General features: G+C 35.5%; 1 protein-coding gene and 1 long non-coding RNA gene across 2 annotated transcripts; both read right to left on the bottom strand.

Annotated features, from left to right (window-relative positions):
- Positions 1-9,633: 9,633 nt before the first annotated feature.
- Positions 9,634-10,864, bottom strand: LOC121781495. The gene is made up of 4 exons (XM_042179228.1): positions 10,805-10,864; positions 10,608-10,730; positions 10,103-10,246; positions 9,634-10,011 (listed from the first exon to the last, which is right to left on the bottom strand). The coding sequence occupies exons 1-4, from the start codon at positions 10,862-10,864 to the stop codon at positions 9,634-9,636; spliced, it is 705 nt and encodes a 234-aa protein (XP_042035162.1).
- A 547-nt stretch (positions 10,865-11,411) lies between these two features.
- Positions 11,412-12,002, bottom strand: LOC121782246. The gene is made up of 3 exons (XR_006046279.1): positions 11,892-12,002; positions 11,712-11,795; positions 11,412-11,453 (listed from the first exon to the last, which is right to left on the bottom strand). It is a non-coding gene; the product is annotated as an uncharacterized LOC121782246 (long non-coding RNA).
- Positions 12,003-15,785: the final 3,783 nt, after the last annotated feature.

Genomic DNA, 15,785 nt, shown 5'->3' with positions numbered 1-15,785 from the left:
GGGTGCGGAACAGGGGAATCAAGGACCGGGCTATGATCAGCCTAATGACTTCGCCAACATGGAGCAAGTCAATGCTGCCGGGTACTACAATTCTAGTGGGCATTGGATCCAGGGGAGAGAACGGGACGCACCATGGAGGGACCATCCGAATTTTCGATGGGGAGATGGGAACCAAAATTAAAACCAAGGTCCAGGTCAGAATCAATACCATCCTCGCCCAAACCAAAATTTCAACCGTGGCCCGGAAAATCCCAACAACCAGTTCAACTGGACAGGAAGGAACCAACAACCCCACAGTCAACAACCTCAAAACCAACCCCCACAAAACCAGAACCCAAACCCTGTCTATGTACCACCCCACCAGAGAAACTTCCAAAATTACCAGAATCAGCCTAATCATGGTTCCCAGCATCAGCAGAACCATAACCAGTTCTAAAGCCAGAACCAGAATCAATATCATCAAGACCATTACAACCCTCCTAGCCAGTATAACCACTACCCACCTAACCAGAACCAACAAAACTTCCAAAATTACCAACCCAACCAAAACCCCTAGTATAACCATCACCAAGGACCAAATCAGTCCCAATATCCTAACGGGTCAAGATGATCTATGGAGGACATGATGGGAGAACTGCTCGCTTCACAGCAGAGTATCAAGGGTGAATTGCAATCCAACAATGAAGTGGTGCAGGTAGGGATGTCAATCGGGTCAACCCGTTCGGGTTCGGGCCAACCCGTTCGGGTTGTCGGGCCATTCGGGTGCAATACTGACCAGGATGCATGCCAAAAAGGCTCGAGATGGAGAAGAAGGATAGCTGGGAAAATCAGCCGCAAGCAAGGGGCAAAAGAGTCATTTCATGAAGAGAGTCTACCCTAAAAATCAAGGGAGGCCTCCCTATAAAATGAAGCCACTTGGAGAGAGAATCATCATCAATTAGTTCATCAACTCCTACGCTTAGTTAGAAATCTCTCTTTGGTTGATCAATCCTTCAGGATTATCCTTCATATTCTCGTTCCTCGCCACAGCCATGGTCACCTGAAGCTCATCTGTTCGCCGGAGTTCCCCATCCTCTCGTTCCAGTCAGCGTGTTTCGTAGTGTTAACAGTTTCATCGCCCGAAGTGGCAAAACAATCTTTACTTGCTTTCTTAGTTAATCGCACTTTGTTTTCTTACGTTGGATCTGTTGCATTTTCAACACTTTCAGACTTGAAGTACTGTGGTTAAGATCTGAACGTTTTTATGCTATGAAGTTGTTTCTGTGCATCGATGCCTGTTTGATTCTGTTTCTTTCTGCCTAGATAGCTTAGATCTAACTGCTTCGGTAATTTCAAGGTATTGCAAGCATGTTTTCATTTCCTAGTTGATAGATCTGAGTTCGTGAGTTTATTTTGCTGATTAGATTCAAGATCTGAAATGGTTAAGTGTGAAAGCCTAGTTTACGTGACTTCTGTCACCTTGCATGTCACCCAGTGAGCAAAATGTCAGTTTCGTTAGTTTAATCTTTTGATTTAGAGTTTAATTTGTTAGATCTGTGATTTGGAAGTTGTTAATCTGCACTTCTTATCTACAATTCAGGGTTGGTTGCTCTGATCTAATTCTTGTTGAAGAAGATAACATCCACATCTAAGTTTGGGACCACTTTTGCTTTATAGTTACTTTTTGCTTTTGTCCATACCTCTCTCTACCTTTTCTGCTGGTACCCTACAGATCTGTCAGTCAAGTCACCTAACTACCACTTCTTTCTCTGATATTTCGTTTAGCCTTTTATAGTAACCCCGTACCTCCCACATAATTTCTAAAACATAATGTCCCCTACTCTCACGTACACAGCTGCTTATCAATCATCTCTCACACCTCCTCCTAGTCAGTAGAGTACCACATTAATTTCCAGTCTAGTTAGAATCTCAACCCAAAGCGTGGTAGCTAACCAAACCTTCCAGAATATCACCACAATTACCAAAGCGCATTCATCTCTGTGGGATTCGACCCTTACGTCCACTATACTAGTCAGTAGAAGTGGGTTGAGGAATTATTGATACCAGATTCAGGTTTAGCTGGGACTTCCATCCTGATCAGTAGGATACATCCTTGCTTGACGCGACACCTGACACAAACCTGCTCTTTCAATGTGTAATACTAAATGATGTATATGTGTAAGTATTTAATGTTTGGCGAGGGTTGAATCCATACCATTTGGGTTCAGCAATCCATGGGGCTAGGTTGTAGTACCCACTCACAAACGAAACCATCACCAAGTGCAGAGAGTTTAAATCATTCCCCTTGGGTTTAGCAACCCATGGGGCTAAGTTATAGCACCACCGCATGAATTAAATTTCATTTTTTAATGCGTTTAAGATTTGGTACAGTAAATAATGTACCAATAGTATCTAATAATGTGCACGGATCAGTGAATAAGATACAGATTGAAGAGAATAATGTTGAAATGAACTTGAATTCATGTCATTTGGGTTTAGCAATCTATGGGGCTAGGTTGTAGTAGCCACTCACAAATGGAACCAACACAAAGGGCAGAGAGTTTGAATCATTCCCCTTGGGTTTAGCAACCCATGGGGCTAGGTTATAGCACCACCACATGAATTAAATTTTATTTTTTAATGCGTTTAAGATTTGGTACAGTAAATAATGTACCAATAGTATCTAATAATGTGCACGGATCAATGAATAATGTATAGATTGAAGAGAAAATTGAATAATGTACAGATTGAATAGAATAATGTTGAATGGATATTGAATTCAAACCATCCCAAGTTCTTTACATCCTCATAAATCTAGACAAATTATCCTACAAATCTATTTCAAATCAGTTAGACACCTCTTGAAGTACATGTTGTCTTTCTTGTTTCGACTAGGTGCTGCAACATCTTTGGCTAGCACTTTATCAACCTCCTTATGTGCAGCCAACTATTGTCGAAACTGATGCGCATATGCAAGGGGAATGACCTCATCAAAGTCGTCATCGTATTCTATCCTTGCAAACTTTGAACCTATTAGGAAACATGTACATAGATTAGTTGAAATGTTAAATAAATGTACAGCCATGACGCATATTCCATAACAAAGTGAGTCATCTTTAATGTAACAAAGCAGTGACGAATAGTGTGATAAATGCATGCATAATTTAACATTGAATAAAGTACATAAATGCCTCAACAATGTAGTAATCTAGTCTGAACTAATGAAATTAATTGTTTAATCAATGTATCTAATACAGTAATGCATTAGTAAAACATAATGTAGAGCATATCTAGTAGATAATGTAAAATTTTGCATTAATGTATACAATGTGTACCTCAATATGCAACTGTCAGTAAAGATGAATACATACAATGTACATATTTATGAGTATAATGTATCATATAATGTAACAAATAATTAGTGTCGTACATTATTTTTAACATAATGTACATATTTGTGAGTATAATGTATCACATTTTTTGTAATCATACAATGTGTCAATTAGTATCCATTCCATAAAAAATGCAAATAATGTAGCCTATGAGTACGAAATAATGTAAACATGTGTCTATAAAATGTAATAGAGCAGGCCATAGTCAGAAAATCTGTTCATGTACAAGGCATAATACAATACCAATTATTTTGGAGTACGAGTGTAAAATAATGTATAAAATGCCAAAAACAATGTAGCAATGTCTATTGAAACTACACATTCGATCACCTGCATTTCGGTTGGTTGGCTCTTGAACGATCCTCCTCTTTTTGCTATTTTCTCAGTTCGATCTTCTATAATTCTCAACTAAAAATGAATAATGAATTTATCAGACACACACCAAACAACCAATAAAGAAATCGAGCAATACAGAAATATAAATTCACAACAATGAATCAAACCCTCTATAGAAATGGTTCACATTCTTCACCAGTAACAATATGCTTCACCATAAACAACTGTTACTCCTCGATAATGAACAAAACTCTAACAATAATCAACACTACGAACTACACAAATAAAGACCACAATTTTCCAAAAAATCTGCATATATTTTGAAAATCGACGGTGGAAAACTTACCGAATTTTCCCCTCGGTAGATATGGTTGACATCGCCTTCGTCATCGTCGCCAAATAAACCGTAAACTGAGGAGAAATATCGAAACGACGGAGTAATGTCAAGATTAAGTAATATTTACGTCACCAAACGAGTGGTAGTGCAGTTTTTCTAATATACTTTACGGCGGCTAGGGTTTGATCGAGAGTGGAATTTGGGGAGGGTTTTGATCGATAGTGGAAATGGGGGAGACGTTTATGATGAGAGAGAGTGTGTAGAACTGGAATATCAATCATTGTTCCAAAAATCACGTTTAATTTTCGGGCTTGCAGTTTTGAAACGGAAGATAATATTGGAGTGTTTACATTTCTACCCCTATAATGTACCAGTTCCACCTAATAATGTAAAACGGACCCTCATATCTCCTACTAATCTAATTCGTCCATTATCGTAATCTAATGGCTAGTATTAAGTTGGAACCTAACACAAAGGGGGCAATAGGAGCTTAATGATCCCTATATATATATATATATATATATATATATATATATATATATATATATATCTCAACCTAACAAGACCCTATATATATATATATATAGAGTCCCATTATTCACAAATCCTATCTTAAAGACCGAACCACCGAACCATACCAAATTAGGGTTTTTAGATCTAGTTTTTTATGGATGAGAGACACAAATTTATCAATTATTTTCGTTTTCTTCACGAGCCTATTTTAATTCATCCGAAGGTAAATAAGTCATACTAACATGTTATGAAGATTTAACTTCATTCCAGTAGGTTTTTACTTCATTCCAGTAGGTTTTTACTTCATTCCAGTAGGATTATTACTTCATTCCAGTACATAAATGTGGTTTCGCTGTCGTGTGCCGTTCTTTCTCTACAATATCTATCACCACCGCCACAACGCTGATATGGTGTAATAAACACATGGAATGATGTAATAAATTATTGGAATGAAGTATGTGTAGAAGCACTTGAAGTCCTACCGGAATGAAGTAAAAACCTTATCCAATGAAGTAATAAATTGCATTTTACTTTAATGTAAATAAAGTAAAAACTCTGGTCAATTAATTCAAATGAAACATATGTTGAATCATTTCAAAACCTACTGGAAGAAAGTAAAAACATGTTGTAGTTTCAAGGTATTACGTACGGAATGAAGTAACAAACCTATACAATGAAGTAAAATGGGCTTGTAATGAAGACCGAAAAATTAACACAGCAGCACATCTCATCAAAAAAACTAGATCTAATGGCTCAGATTTGGTCTCTAGTTCGGTCTTTAAAATTGGTTCGACATTGATCACAACTCTATATATATATATATAGGGAAGTGATCAATGTCAAACCAATTTTAAAGACAGAACTAGAGACCAAATTAGGGCCCTTCATTTTTTTGATCTTGTGGTTAGGATTAAATTGCAATTAACTTAATATTTTATTCAATAAACACTTGCTGAGGGGTATTTTAGGAAATCAATTCTTAACCTACATAACGTGGTTCTCTTTATCTTAATCTCTTTGAATTTTCACGCAATTTTCTTCAATTCTCTCGCAATTCACGATCTGCTCTGCGTCGATCTTCTTCAACCTGCCATCCACGATCTGCGTGGATCTTCTTCATTCCACGTTCAATTCAATTTCGCAATATTCACGTTCAATTCACGCTGCAGTGTTTCATTCGTTTCGGGCTCATCAAAAGCTGTTGGACCTTAATTCACAAATTCTGCTTCAATTTCTCAATATTCTGACTCTCATGGAGAATATCGATAGACTGGGATCTACTTCAACAAATTCTGCGGTTGAAGACGGATTAGGATCTACATCGACCAATGATGGATCGATTATGAATAATCTTAGAAATCCAGGAGGCTCTCTTTTTGATACGGATTCAAATTCGGATTCAGAGCCAGAATCAAATAATACTGCAGTTGAAGGTTGATGACTTTTTCTAATTGAGCAATGTGTTTTCTTCGATTTTTTTCATGTTTGTAGTGTAAGAAGATCAATAATGAAGTAAATGTCGAAAAAATGAGCTTAAAACTACGTTGGAACGTTGGAAAGTTGATCCATGAGCTTAAAAATAATGAAGTAAAACAGATTTTTTTTCATGTTTGTAGTGTATATGCGATCTGTACTCATAGTGAACTAAATTTTATTTATCCTGAAGTAATAACAAGTTAAAATGAACTTCTGTTCTTGGTGAATATTAAATGTTGATATTATTGTAGTGTATATGCGATCTGTACTCATAATGAACTAAATTGTTGTTACTATGAAGTAATAAATAGTAAAACTGAACTTCTGTTCTTGTTTGAATGAATATGTTTTGTTTTGTTTAAATTTTCCACTAACAGTAGTTTGTATGTTTTATAACAGTGTCATACTTACCTGATTGTCCATCCCAGCTAAAGCCTTACATTGGACAGATTTTTCTTAGACTTGATGATGCTACTGAGTTCTATAATAAGTATGCACGACATGTTGGGTTTGACACTCGTAAACATGGATCAAAAAATAAGGGAGATCATGTCACATGGTTGTATATTGTGTGCAGTAGAGAAGGTCAGAGGAAAATGAAAATGCAAGGGCATGAGTCAAAACGTAGACGTTCTTCTAGGAAGTGTTTTTGCAAGGCTAAAATTGCTTTTAAGTTTGTAAAGGAATTGGTTATGTTGTCAATCAATTTGATGAAATACATAATCATGATATGGTGGAGTTACGCCATAAGCGATTCATGAGGCTGAATCGCAACATTGACCGCAAGTGCAAACATAGGCCCTACACTGACTTTTAAGTTGCTGAATGAGGTTCTTGGTGGGCTGGATTATGTTGGTTGCACGGTTGTAGAAGTTAGAAACTATAGGCGCGACTTGATAGCATATACTAGTGGGGCAGATGCACAAATGGTACTTAATGAGATGAGCCGGAAGAAAGAGAATTTGTCCAGCATTCACCTATGATTTGAGGTGAACTCTAAGGATATGCTCACTCGTATTTTCTAGTGTGACCCCATTGCTAAGAAGAATTTCCATCTCTACGGTGATATAGTATCGTTTGACACAACCTATTCAACTAATAGGTACGAACAATAAGTTGTTTATAATGATATGATTATTGATGTGATCAACCTGCATATTCATGAAACATTTACTGAATTAATGCAATAACTCAATGGAATGTACTAGTAATAGTCAATAATGAATTAATAGTCCCCTGGAATGATGTGAGTGCAGAAGTATTTAGAAGTCTTACTAGGAGAGTAAAACTCTTAATGTCAGAAGTATTATACCTTACAGAATGAACTATTTATAACATCCTTTTTGATGAATTGATGTAATATAGGTACTGCATGATATTTGCACCGTTCACAGGAAAAGACAACCATGGGAGACCTGTAGCATTTGGTGCAGGCTTATTATCTAAAGAAAATGCCGATTCCTTCACATGGTTGTTTGAACGTTTTGTCAAATGTATGGGTTCTGCACCAAAATTGATCATTACTGATCAGGATTTGGGAATGAAGGTTGTTGTGGAAAGAGTCCTTGTTGATACAAGACATCGATGGTGCATGTGGCACATCATGTTCAAGGTTGTGGAAAAGTTACCAAAGAATCTACTTGGCAATGAAGACTTGAAAAAGGAGTTAAACAATTGTGTGTGGTATGAGTTGATAGAGCCTGAAGAATTTGATGAAGAATGGAATAAAGTAATGGAAAAATATGGGCTTAAGGACAATGAGTGGTTTTCCTCGATGTTTGCCTCACAAAAATTTTGGGTATGTATCCTTCTTTGGAAACATATTTTCTATATGCTGAAGTATTTCTGTCATTATTCTGAAGTATATTTGTTAACTAATGAACTGCAGGTGCCTGCATTCTTTAGGGATTTTCCAATGAGTTCACTAATAAAGACCACATCAATATCTGAATCTCAGAACATATTCTTCAAGAGGTACTCCAAGTCTCGTTCGAATCTTGTTAAATTTCTTATGAATTACAACAATGCATTGGATGGCCAAAGGAGCAACAACAATAGGCTAGAATACTTGGATTTTAACACAATTCCAACTTTGAAAACAAATTCAGCCCTCGAGAAGCATGCTTCGACAATATATAGTGATAGTGGTTTCAAACTAATTCAAAGTGAGATTGAGGAAGCAGTTGATAATGTCACTATGGTGACAGTGTCATACATTGGTGAGAATGAGATTTATGTAGTCAACGACAAGTTCTTGAAGAACTGGACTGTGTCATACTCCACATCTTTTGATTCATATGCATGTAGTTGTAAGATGTTTGGGAGGATTAGGCTTGTATGCAGTCACATTTTTTGGGTCTTGAGAAACAAAAAAATGAAATTAATCCCTAATGAGTTACATGGAGGACGCTGGTTGAAGTCTAAATTTGTCAAGGCTGTGCATTGTGGGTTTGATGATGATATTGAAACATTTATTGTTGTGGATGAGACGAAGCAGGAGTATAGGGATATGCATGGAGATTTTTATGATATTGCACGGCTTATTGAAGGAGATGGTGATAAAATTCGAGCATTTAGACAAATTATGGCTTAAGGAAGAAAAGAAGTACTTGGTGAGGGAAATGTGTTGTCAATTAGTGAAAAGAGATTAATGATTGAGAATTTTTATGGATCACATGTCCCTAGTCAAATAGATGTTCATCCGCCAGATGTCGTCAAAACCAAAGGTTGTGGTCGACGTCTTTCTCGGCTTGAGAAGGAAATGAGAGAGATGTCCAAGCCTGGTCGGAAATGTGGAAAATGCGGCGAGGTTGGTCGACATGATTCAAGAAATTGTGATAAGATACAGGACGAGAATAACAAGAAAAAGAGGAGAAACCAATGTTGAAGCTGGTTGTTTTATTACTTCATTCAGATATTTCTGTTCTTCATTTTATTAGTTCTGTACTTCAGTCTTGTAGTTTCTTACTTCATTTACATTTTGAATTTGAATTTGTTAAAACTTTTTGCGAGCGTAAAGAGAATAGACTGAAGTATTGTTATAATGGCTTATTTTTTCTTTATTATAATGTTTTTCTCAGCCTTACTTTGATATATTTTCCATTTGTCATTCATTTATCAATAATCAATAGATCTCAAAATGAACTAAGATCTCTGAAATGAACTAAATATGGTGCCCAATGCAGCATTACAGGCTAATATTGAACAACATATAAAGAGGAAAATCCGATGTTGAGGCTAAATATCTGGATTTGGATAATTTACTTCAGTCGGATAATTATGTTCTTCATTCCCTTACTTCTGTACTTCAATCATGTTGTTTCTTACTTCATTTACATTTTGAATTTGTTTAGACTTTTTGCAAGCTTAAATAGAATAAACAAGATATATTGTAGGAATAGATTATTAGTCTAACTTTATATGAAATATTTTCCATTTGTCAATAGATCATTGAAATAAACTAAGATTTCTAAAATGAACTAAATCTGTTACCCAATGCAGTAGTATAGCCTAATAATGAACAACATTAAAATGCGTGGTACTTTATTCAATGCTCATAACAGATGTATGTCGAATACAAAATTTGATCTGCTAAAATGATCATTTCTTCTTTAAATATGCCGCAATCATTTTCTCAACATCAATTTCAATGTGTTTGCTTTCCTCTTCGTAATACGCTGCTGTAACAATTTTGTTGTTGAAGCTTTCATGGCTATTTTCGGCTAACATCAGCGCCGAACAATATTTAGCCCTCAAGCTCTGAAGGACACCTGAACTTGATTTCTTCAAGCCACAATTCCAGCAACCTTCTCGCTCACCCTTGTACGTTTCCATATGCCGCATTAGAAATACTCCACAATCTTCAACGTTATCAACTGTCCTCCATGGCATTTTCAATCTCTGCATTTTGGAGTTGGACACTATCTTACAATATGTGTGGAGACCATTCTTGGTGAGGAAGTGACAAAAGTATGATCTCTGAATGTACAAAACAAATACATGTCGTTTATAGTTGTGTGCATTCATATGTATGTGTTATAAAATTCAAACATAAGAGAAGAATATGAACCAATGTTTCTGGAATGTGACCATAATTTATTGTTAGGTCATTGTCATCCCCGTTTGCAGAATTGTCTATTACAGCAATAGCATTTCTCTTGAAGCAAAAACAAACAGCATAATAATGCTGATTTGCACATATGGGGAACAACACCTATTGAATGAAATAAAAAGCAACATGAATGAAGTAATAAAGTATACAAATGAAGTACTATGAACAATCTGAAAATTGAAGTAACAGGCAACATGATTGAAGTAATATAGTGTACGAATGGAGTAACATGCATTATGAATGAAGTAATAAATTTTATGAATGAAGTACTATGAACAATCTGAAAAATGAAGTAACAGGAAACATGATTGAAGTAATATAGTGTACGAATGAAGTAACATGCATTATGAATGAAGTAATAAACTTTACGAATGAAGTACTATGAACAATCTGAAAAATGAAGTAACAGGCAACATGATGAAGACATAAATCAGACTTGAAGTAATACTAATGATGCTTGTACCGTGTTTACATCTTCCCATTTGAAATATGGTATTTCCTTCAACTCTCTGTCCAAGTTGTTACAGAAGTTTGCAATAATTGTGTTGACATCCATGGATTGAGGCTTTGTCACAATGGTGTACAACTGCATATTAATATTAATGTAGTTAGGATCCTCATAACATACAATCTTATTATATTTCAATAATTTGTACTTACACATGGGTACGTGGTGAAAAATAGCCGTCTTGCTGAGTACAATGATCGAAATTCCTCCATGTTGTTGAGGTAGGAAGCTCATGCATCTATAACGCCAACCACAATCAATTGCCGAGGTATCAAAGACCACATTTCCATCTTTGTAACTTTCACAACATCGTCGTCATAAACAAGTACTAATCTGCACATTATATAATACATGTTGGTATTTGACATTCTATTATTGGATATGTTAATTGTTTGATATAATCTTAGAAAACAAGAGACAATATTAGAAATCATACCTGTCTCTTTCATGTGTTACAAGAATCCAGTAATATGATTCCTTCTCATCTTTACTGAGCTTGTTTGTAATCTTAACCGGTCTGTCAGCGAATGGAGATCGCAATGCATGAGAAACAGTTTTCTCTGTTCTAGTACGTACCTCCATTCGACCATTCAAAGTTTTGATCTATTGTTTGCGATAAATAAATCACTTTTATATAAACAACAAGAAGTAGATTATATATTATCAGATTCTTAATTTGCACAGGATTACCTTGTTAGCATTGTAAACAATGACCTCAGTCCCTACCGGCTTACCAACCGGACCACTATCCATGAAATCATCATTATCCATGTCTATTTCCTTGTAAGCATCAATGACTGACTGTATTTCAGCAACCACATTAGCATTCTGTTCAACAAAATATAGATATAAGTATCATATAATTAGATAGTTCATTCAGACAGACGATTACTTCATTACAATTAAATATTACTTCATCCAGAATGAATAATTATGCATAGTATGCTGGGTTGACAATTGTAAACATGGATTGAAAAAGAAAAGGAATTATGTCACATGGTTGTATGTTGTGTGTTTTTGGAGGATGGAGAATTTTATTTGTGGAATTTAGATTTATACCTTTACTCCATCATCCTTTGGCCCATTATCTGTATGCCATCTCACATTTGTTCCATGTTGAACTACACACGGCGTATTAAAATCCTGGTAGTGGTAATACATCCATTCAAAAAATGATTCATTTCAAGAAAAATTTACTTCATCATAAAGAATGCAAACTTCTAGCTATTGTCATATTACCTCTGCAACTAAATTAACTTCTAAGTTTCCCCTAAGTACAACATCAACACTGAAGTTTGCTGATCGAGTAACGTCTGCCATTGTTATATTATTTTCCTGCCAGTAGTATTATATAAACAGATAGTTCATTCAGACAGATGATTACTTCATTATAATTAATTATTACTTCATGATATAGGAGTTATACTTCTAGCTATTGTCATATTACCTCTGTCACTAGATTAACTTCTAAGTTTCCCCTAAGTCCAGCTTCAACATTGATGATTGATGGTTGAATATCCTGCCAGTAGTGTTATATAATCATATGCTTCATTCAGTGAGATATTTACTTCATCACAACTAATATTACTTCATCCAGAATAAATTTATACCTTTGCTCCATCATCTTTTGGCTCATTATCTGTATGCGATCTCATATTTGCTCCATGTTGAAATACACACGATGTATTGAAATCCTGGTAGTGGCAATACATCCATTCAAAAGATGATTCATTTCAAGGACAAATTACTTCATGATATAGGAGGTATACTTCTAGGTATTGTCATATTACCTCTGCCACTAGATTAACTTCTAAGTTTCTCCTAAGTCCAGCATCAACATTAATGATTGATGGTGGAATATCCTGCCAGTAGTGTTATATAATCATATGGTTCATTCACTGAGACATTTACTTCATCACAACTTAATATTACTTCATCCAGAATGAATAAGAGGCAAGTACAGCTTCTTACCTTGTCCAAATCTTGGACAGGCATGAACTGCACAGCATCAAAGATGTAGTTTCCGGGATCTATATCCCTTGTCGGTGTAGTATCAACCTGTATATAATAAACAACAATACAAACAAAACCCAATGAACAAGTAATCTTCATTTTAAAAACCCAAAATGGAGAAAGTCAGTTGGTTACAAAAACCATATAATACAACAAAAAAGTTTAGTTCATCCCAAATACAACAAAAACCACTAATGTGTTTTATAAATTACAACCCAATAACAAATCACTCCAACCACAACATCACGATGCAGCCCATCGTCAACTTACGTTTCTTTCATGAAACTCAAATCCTGGATCAAAGGAAGGCCCTTCTGTTTGCCATTTCTTCCTTTGTTCTACTACCCTCATCACCTTCTCTACAGCAGCAATGAACTCTGGATTGTCGAGATCATCTTCTTCCATTGCTTGAGACATTGATTGGACATCATTTCCCTCTTCTTCTGGCTCCATCTCATGTAACCCCATCATCTTCATTGAGCATTTGGCTGCAACTTTAGAGCAGCCATCATTCTTTAGATCGTCTGCCCCATCTTCGAGCTCCTTCATCAGCTCCCCTAGGACGTCAGCAGCCTTTCCCATAAGGTTGACAACAGTACTTCTACGTTGGGCTATCAGAGAGATATCTTTGGTCTTTGCCCTAGAGGAGGACACAGTATTCTCCTTGGCAGGTTCTTTAGACTTGTAGTTTCTTCTGGGGTCAAAGATGGGCTCCTCAATGCCTCTTCCAAATGGCCCAGGCTCAAGCTATAATTTCTCACGTTCATGGATTAACGTGCTTGTCCAGCCTTTTATGGTTGGGAATGTTCTGGTAATAGGCCTCGATCGAAGCACAATCCTATCAACATAGCATGGCTGCAAAATGAAAGCTATCATTAGTAAAGTTCATATTTAAAATATATTTATTCAGGGTTAATAAATTATTGAATTTAAAACTTACCACCAGAAATGAAATTGGGCCAGTGAACGGTTTGTCCTTGTTTTGAGCCCAAGTCTTATGGGCATCGAGTAGGTTGTCAATGACAAACCCACACCAGTTATATTCCTTGGCATTATCAATGTCATGGATGACATCTTCAATCTGCGTGTGCAAGTACCCATCTCCCGAAGGATTGATCAAGATTGTATCAACCAAAATCAGGAATATCTTCCTGAACTTCTCCCCTCCACAGATATCACTTAACATCATATCTGTAAGCATCTTTGCACCCATGTTAGACCTCTTTTGACCAACAAATTCAGCAAGCTCGTTTATGAATTTGTTTTTCTTTTGATGTCCATTATCCTCTAACCTCAAACCACCATTTGGCAACCCCAAGGTAGCCCGCACATCATCATGCCCAATGTGTAGTATACCACGTTGGTATACTACACCGCATGTATCTTGATCAAAATGATCAAGAATCTCAAATGCGAGCTTCGCTGGGATATAGTTTAACTTGAAATGCAAAAGGCTGCCAAACCTCATATCCTCTACAGCATCTCTCTTATCAACATTAAGCGATTCAATCGCTTCAACAAATTTCCTTGGTCCTCTCTTAAGACAGAGAACTCTCTGGGCAGAAGGTCTACTGGCATCACCTTTAGCATTTTTACGGGCAAACTTTTTAGCTTTCCCTTGTTCTTTTTCTAGCATCATTCTCTTGTACCCCACTAGGTAAAGAACTTTTTGTTTCCCTCATTCTCTTTTTTGCCCGACTTTCATCATTACCACCAGTTGTTTGATTCAAATTCATCATTTCTGAAAAAAAAAAAAGAGGACTATTTTAGTCAATGAATGAAATGGCAAGTTGTATTAAATTAAACCATAATGGCAGTTTTGGAATTTAACCTTTCAATTCATTAATTGGGGTAACGGTTTCCTGTATAGCCCTCAATTTGTTGTTGGCTGCATCAACATCATCATCATCATCAATGAAAAATACAATTAATACTAGTTAACTACATTCTGTTATCATCATCAATATTTTATTACAAAAAAAGCTTAGAATTCACGTTTTACCTTCCAGAGCTGCATCCAATATTGATATAGACAAACCTTTGGCTATATAAAACATACAACACATTAAAAATTAGACAACAGTCAAGGTCTAAGCACAGTAACTAGGTTATATGAAAACATGTTTAAAAAGAATATGTAGTTCATTTGTATGTGCAAACAGCACAGCAGTCAAGTTTAATCCTAAAACCCTAAACCCATACAACACAGTAAATATGTAGTTCATAATTAGAGTATGTTACTTCATTATTATGTTTTATTACTTCATTTTATCAATTTACTACTTCATAAGTTTATTTAGTTCATCAGTTAACTTATTTAGGTCATTGCAACTAAAATTTATTTTAAAACGAACATTTGTTCGCTGTATGTTGCTGCTTATCATGCTTATATTTTGTCCTTCTTTCATCATTACAAAAATCACCACCGGAATTTTGCTTCAGATTTATCATATCTGAAAAAAAGAGAATTATTTTAGTCAATGAATGAAATGACATGTTGTATTAAATCAAACCATAATGGCAGTTTTGGAATTTAACCTTGCAGTTCATTAATTGGGGTAATGGTTTTCTGCATAGCCTCCAATTCTTTCTAGTCGGCATGCATCAACATCATCATCATCATCAACAAAAATACAATTAATACTACTACATTCTGTTATCATCATCAATATTTTAGAACAAAAATAATAGAATATTTGGGGCATTTAGCTGCATCCAATATCAATAGAGATGAACCTTTGGCTATATAAAACATACAACACATTAAAAATTAGACAACGATCAAGGTCTAAGCACAGTAACTAGGTTATATGCAAACAGGTTATTTCCATTACTTCATCTTATCAATTTACTACTTCATTAAAAAGAATATGTAGTTCATTTGTATGTGCAAACAGCACAGCAGTTAAGTTTAATCCTAAAACACTAAACCCATACAACACAGTAAATAGGTAGTTCATAATTAGAGTATGTTACTTCATTATCATGTTTTATTACTTCATTTTATCAATTTACTACTTCATAGGTTTATTTAGTTCATCAGTTAACTTATTTAGGTCATTGCAACTAAATTTATTTTAAAACGAACATTTGTTAGCTGTGTGTTGCTGCTTATCATGC

The sequence above is a fragment of the Salvia splendens genome, chromosome 20, assembly GCF_004379255.2.
Source record: "Salvia splendens isolate huo1 chromosome 20, SspV2, whole genome shotgun sequence".
Lineage (NCBI taxonomy): Eukaryota > Viridiplantae > Streptophyta > Magnoliopsida > Lamiales > Lamiaceae > Salvia > Salvia splendens.
The sequence above is the reverse complement of the archived record's forward strand: the minus strand, read 5'-3'. Positions and strand labels throughout refer to the sequence as shown.

What these genes read in the sequence shown, in the direction of transcription:
- LOC121781495 (XM_042179228.1), bottom strand. Translation starts at nt 10,864, where the DNA reads ATGGAGGAATTTCGATCATTGTACTCAGCAAGACGGCTATTTTTCACC. An exon ending in AATGGGAAGATGTAAACACG is followed by an intron (nt 10,247 to 10,607) that starts GTACAAGCATCA and finishes TTCATTCAATAG; the next exon opens with GTGTTGTTCCCCATATGTGC. An exon ending in GTCACATTCCAGAAACATTG is followed by an intron (nt 10,012 to 10,102) that starts GTTCATATTCTT and finishes TTGTACATTCAG; the next exon opens with AGATCATACTTTTGTCACTT.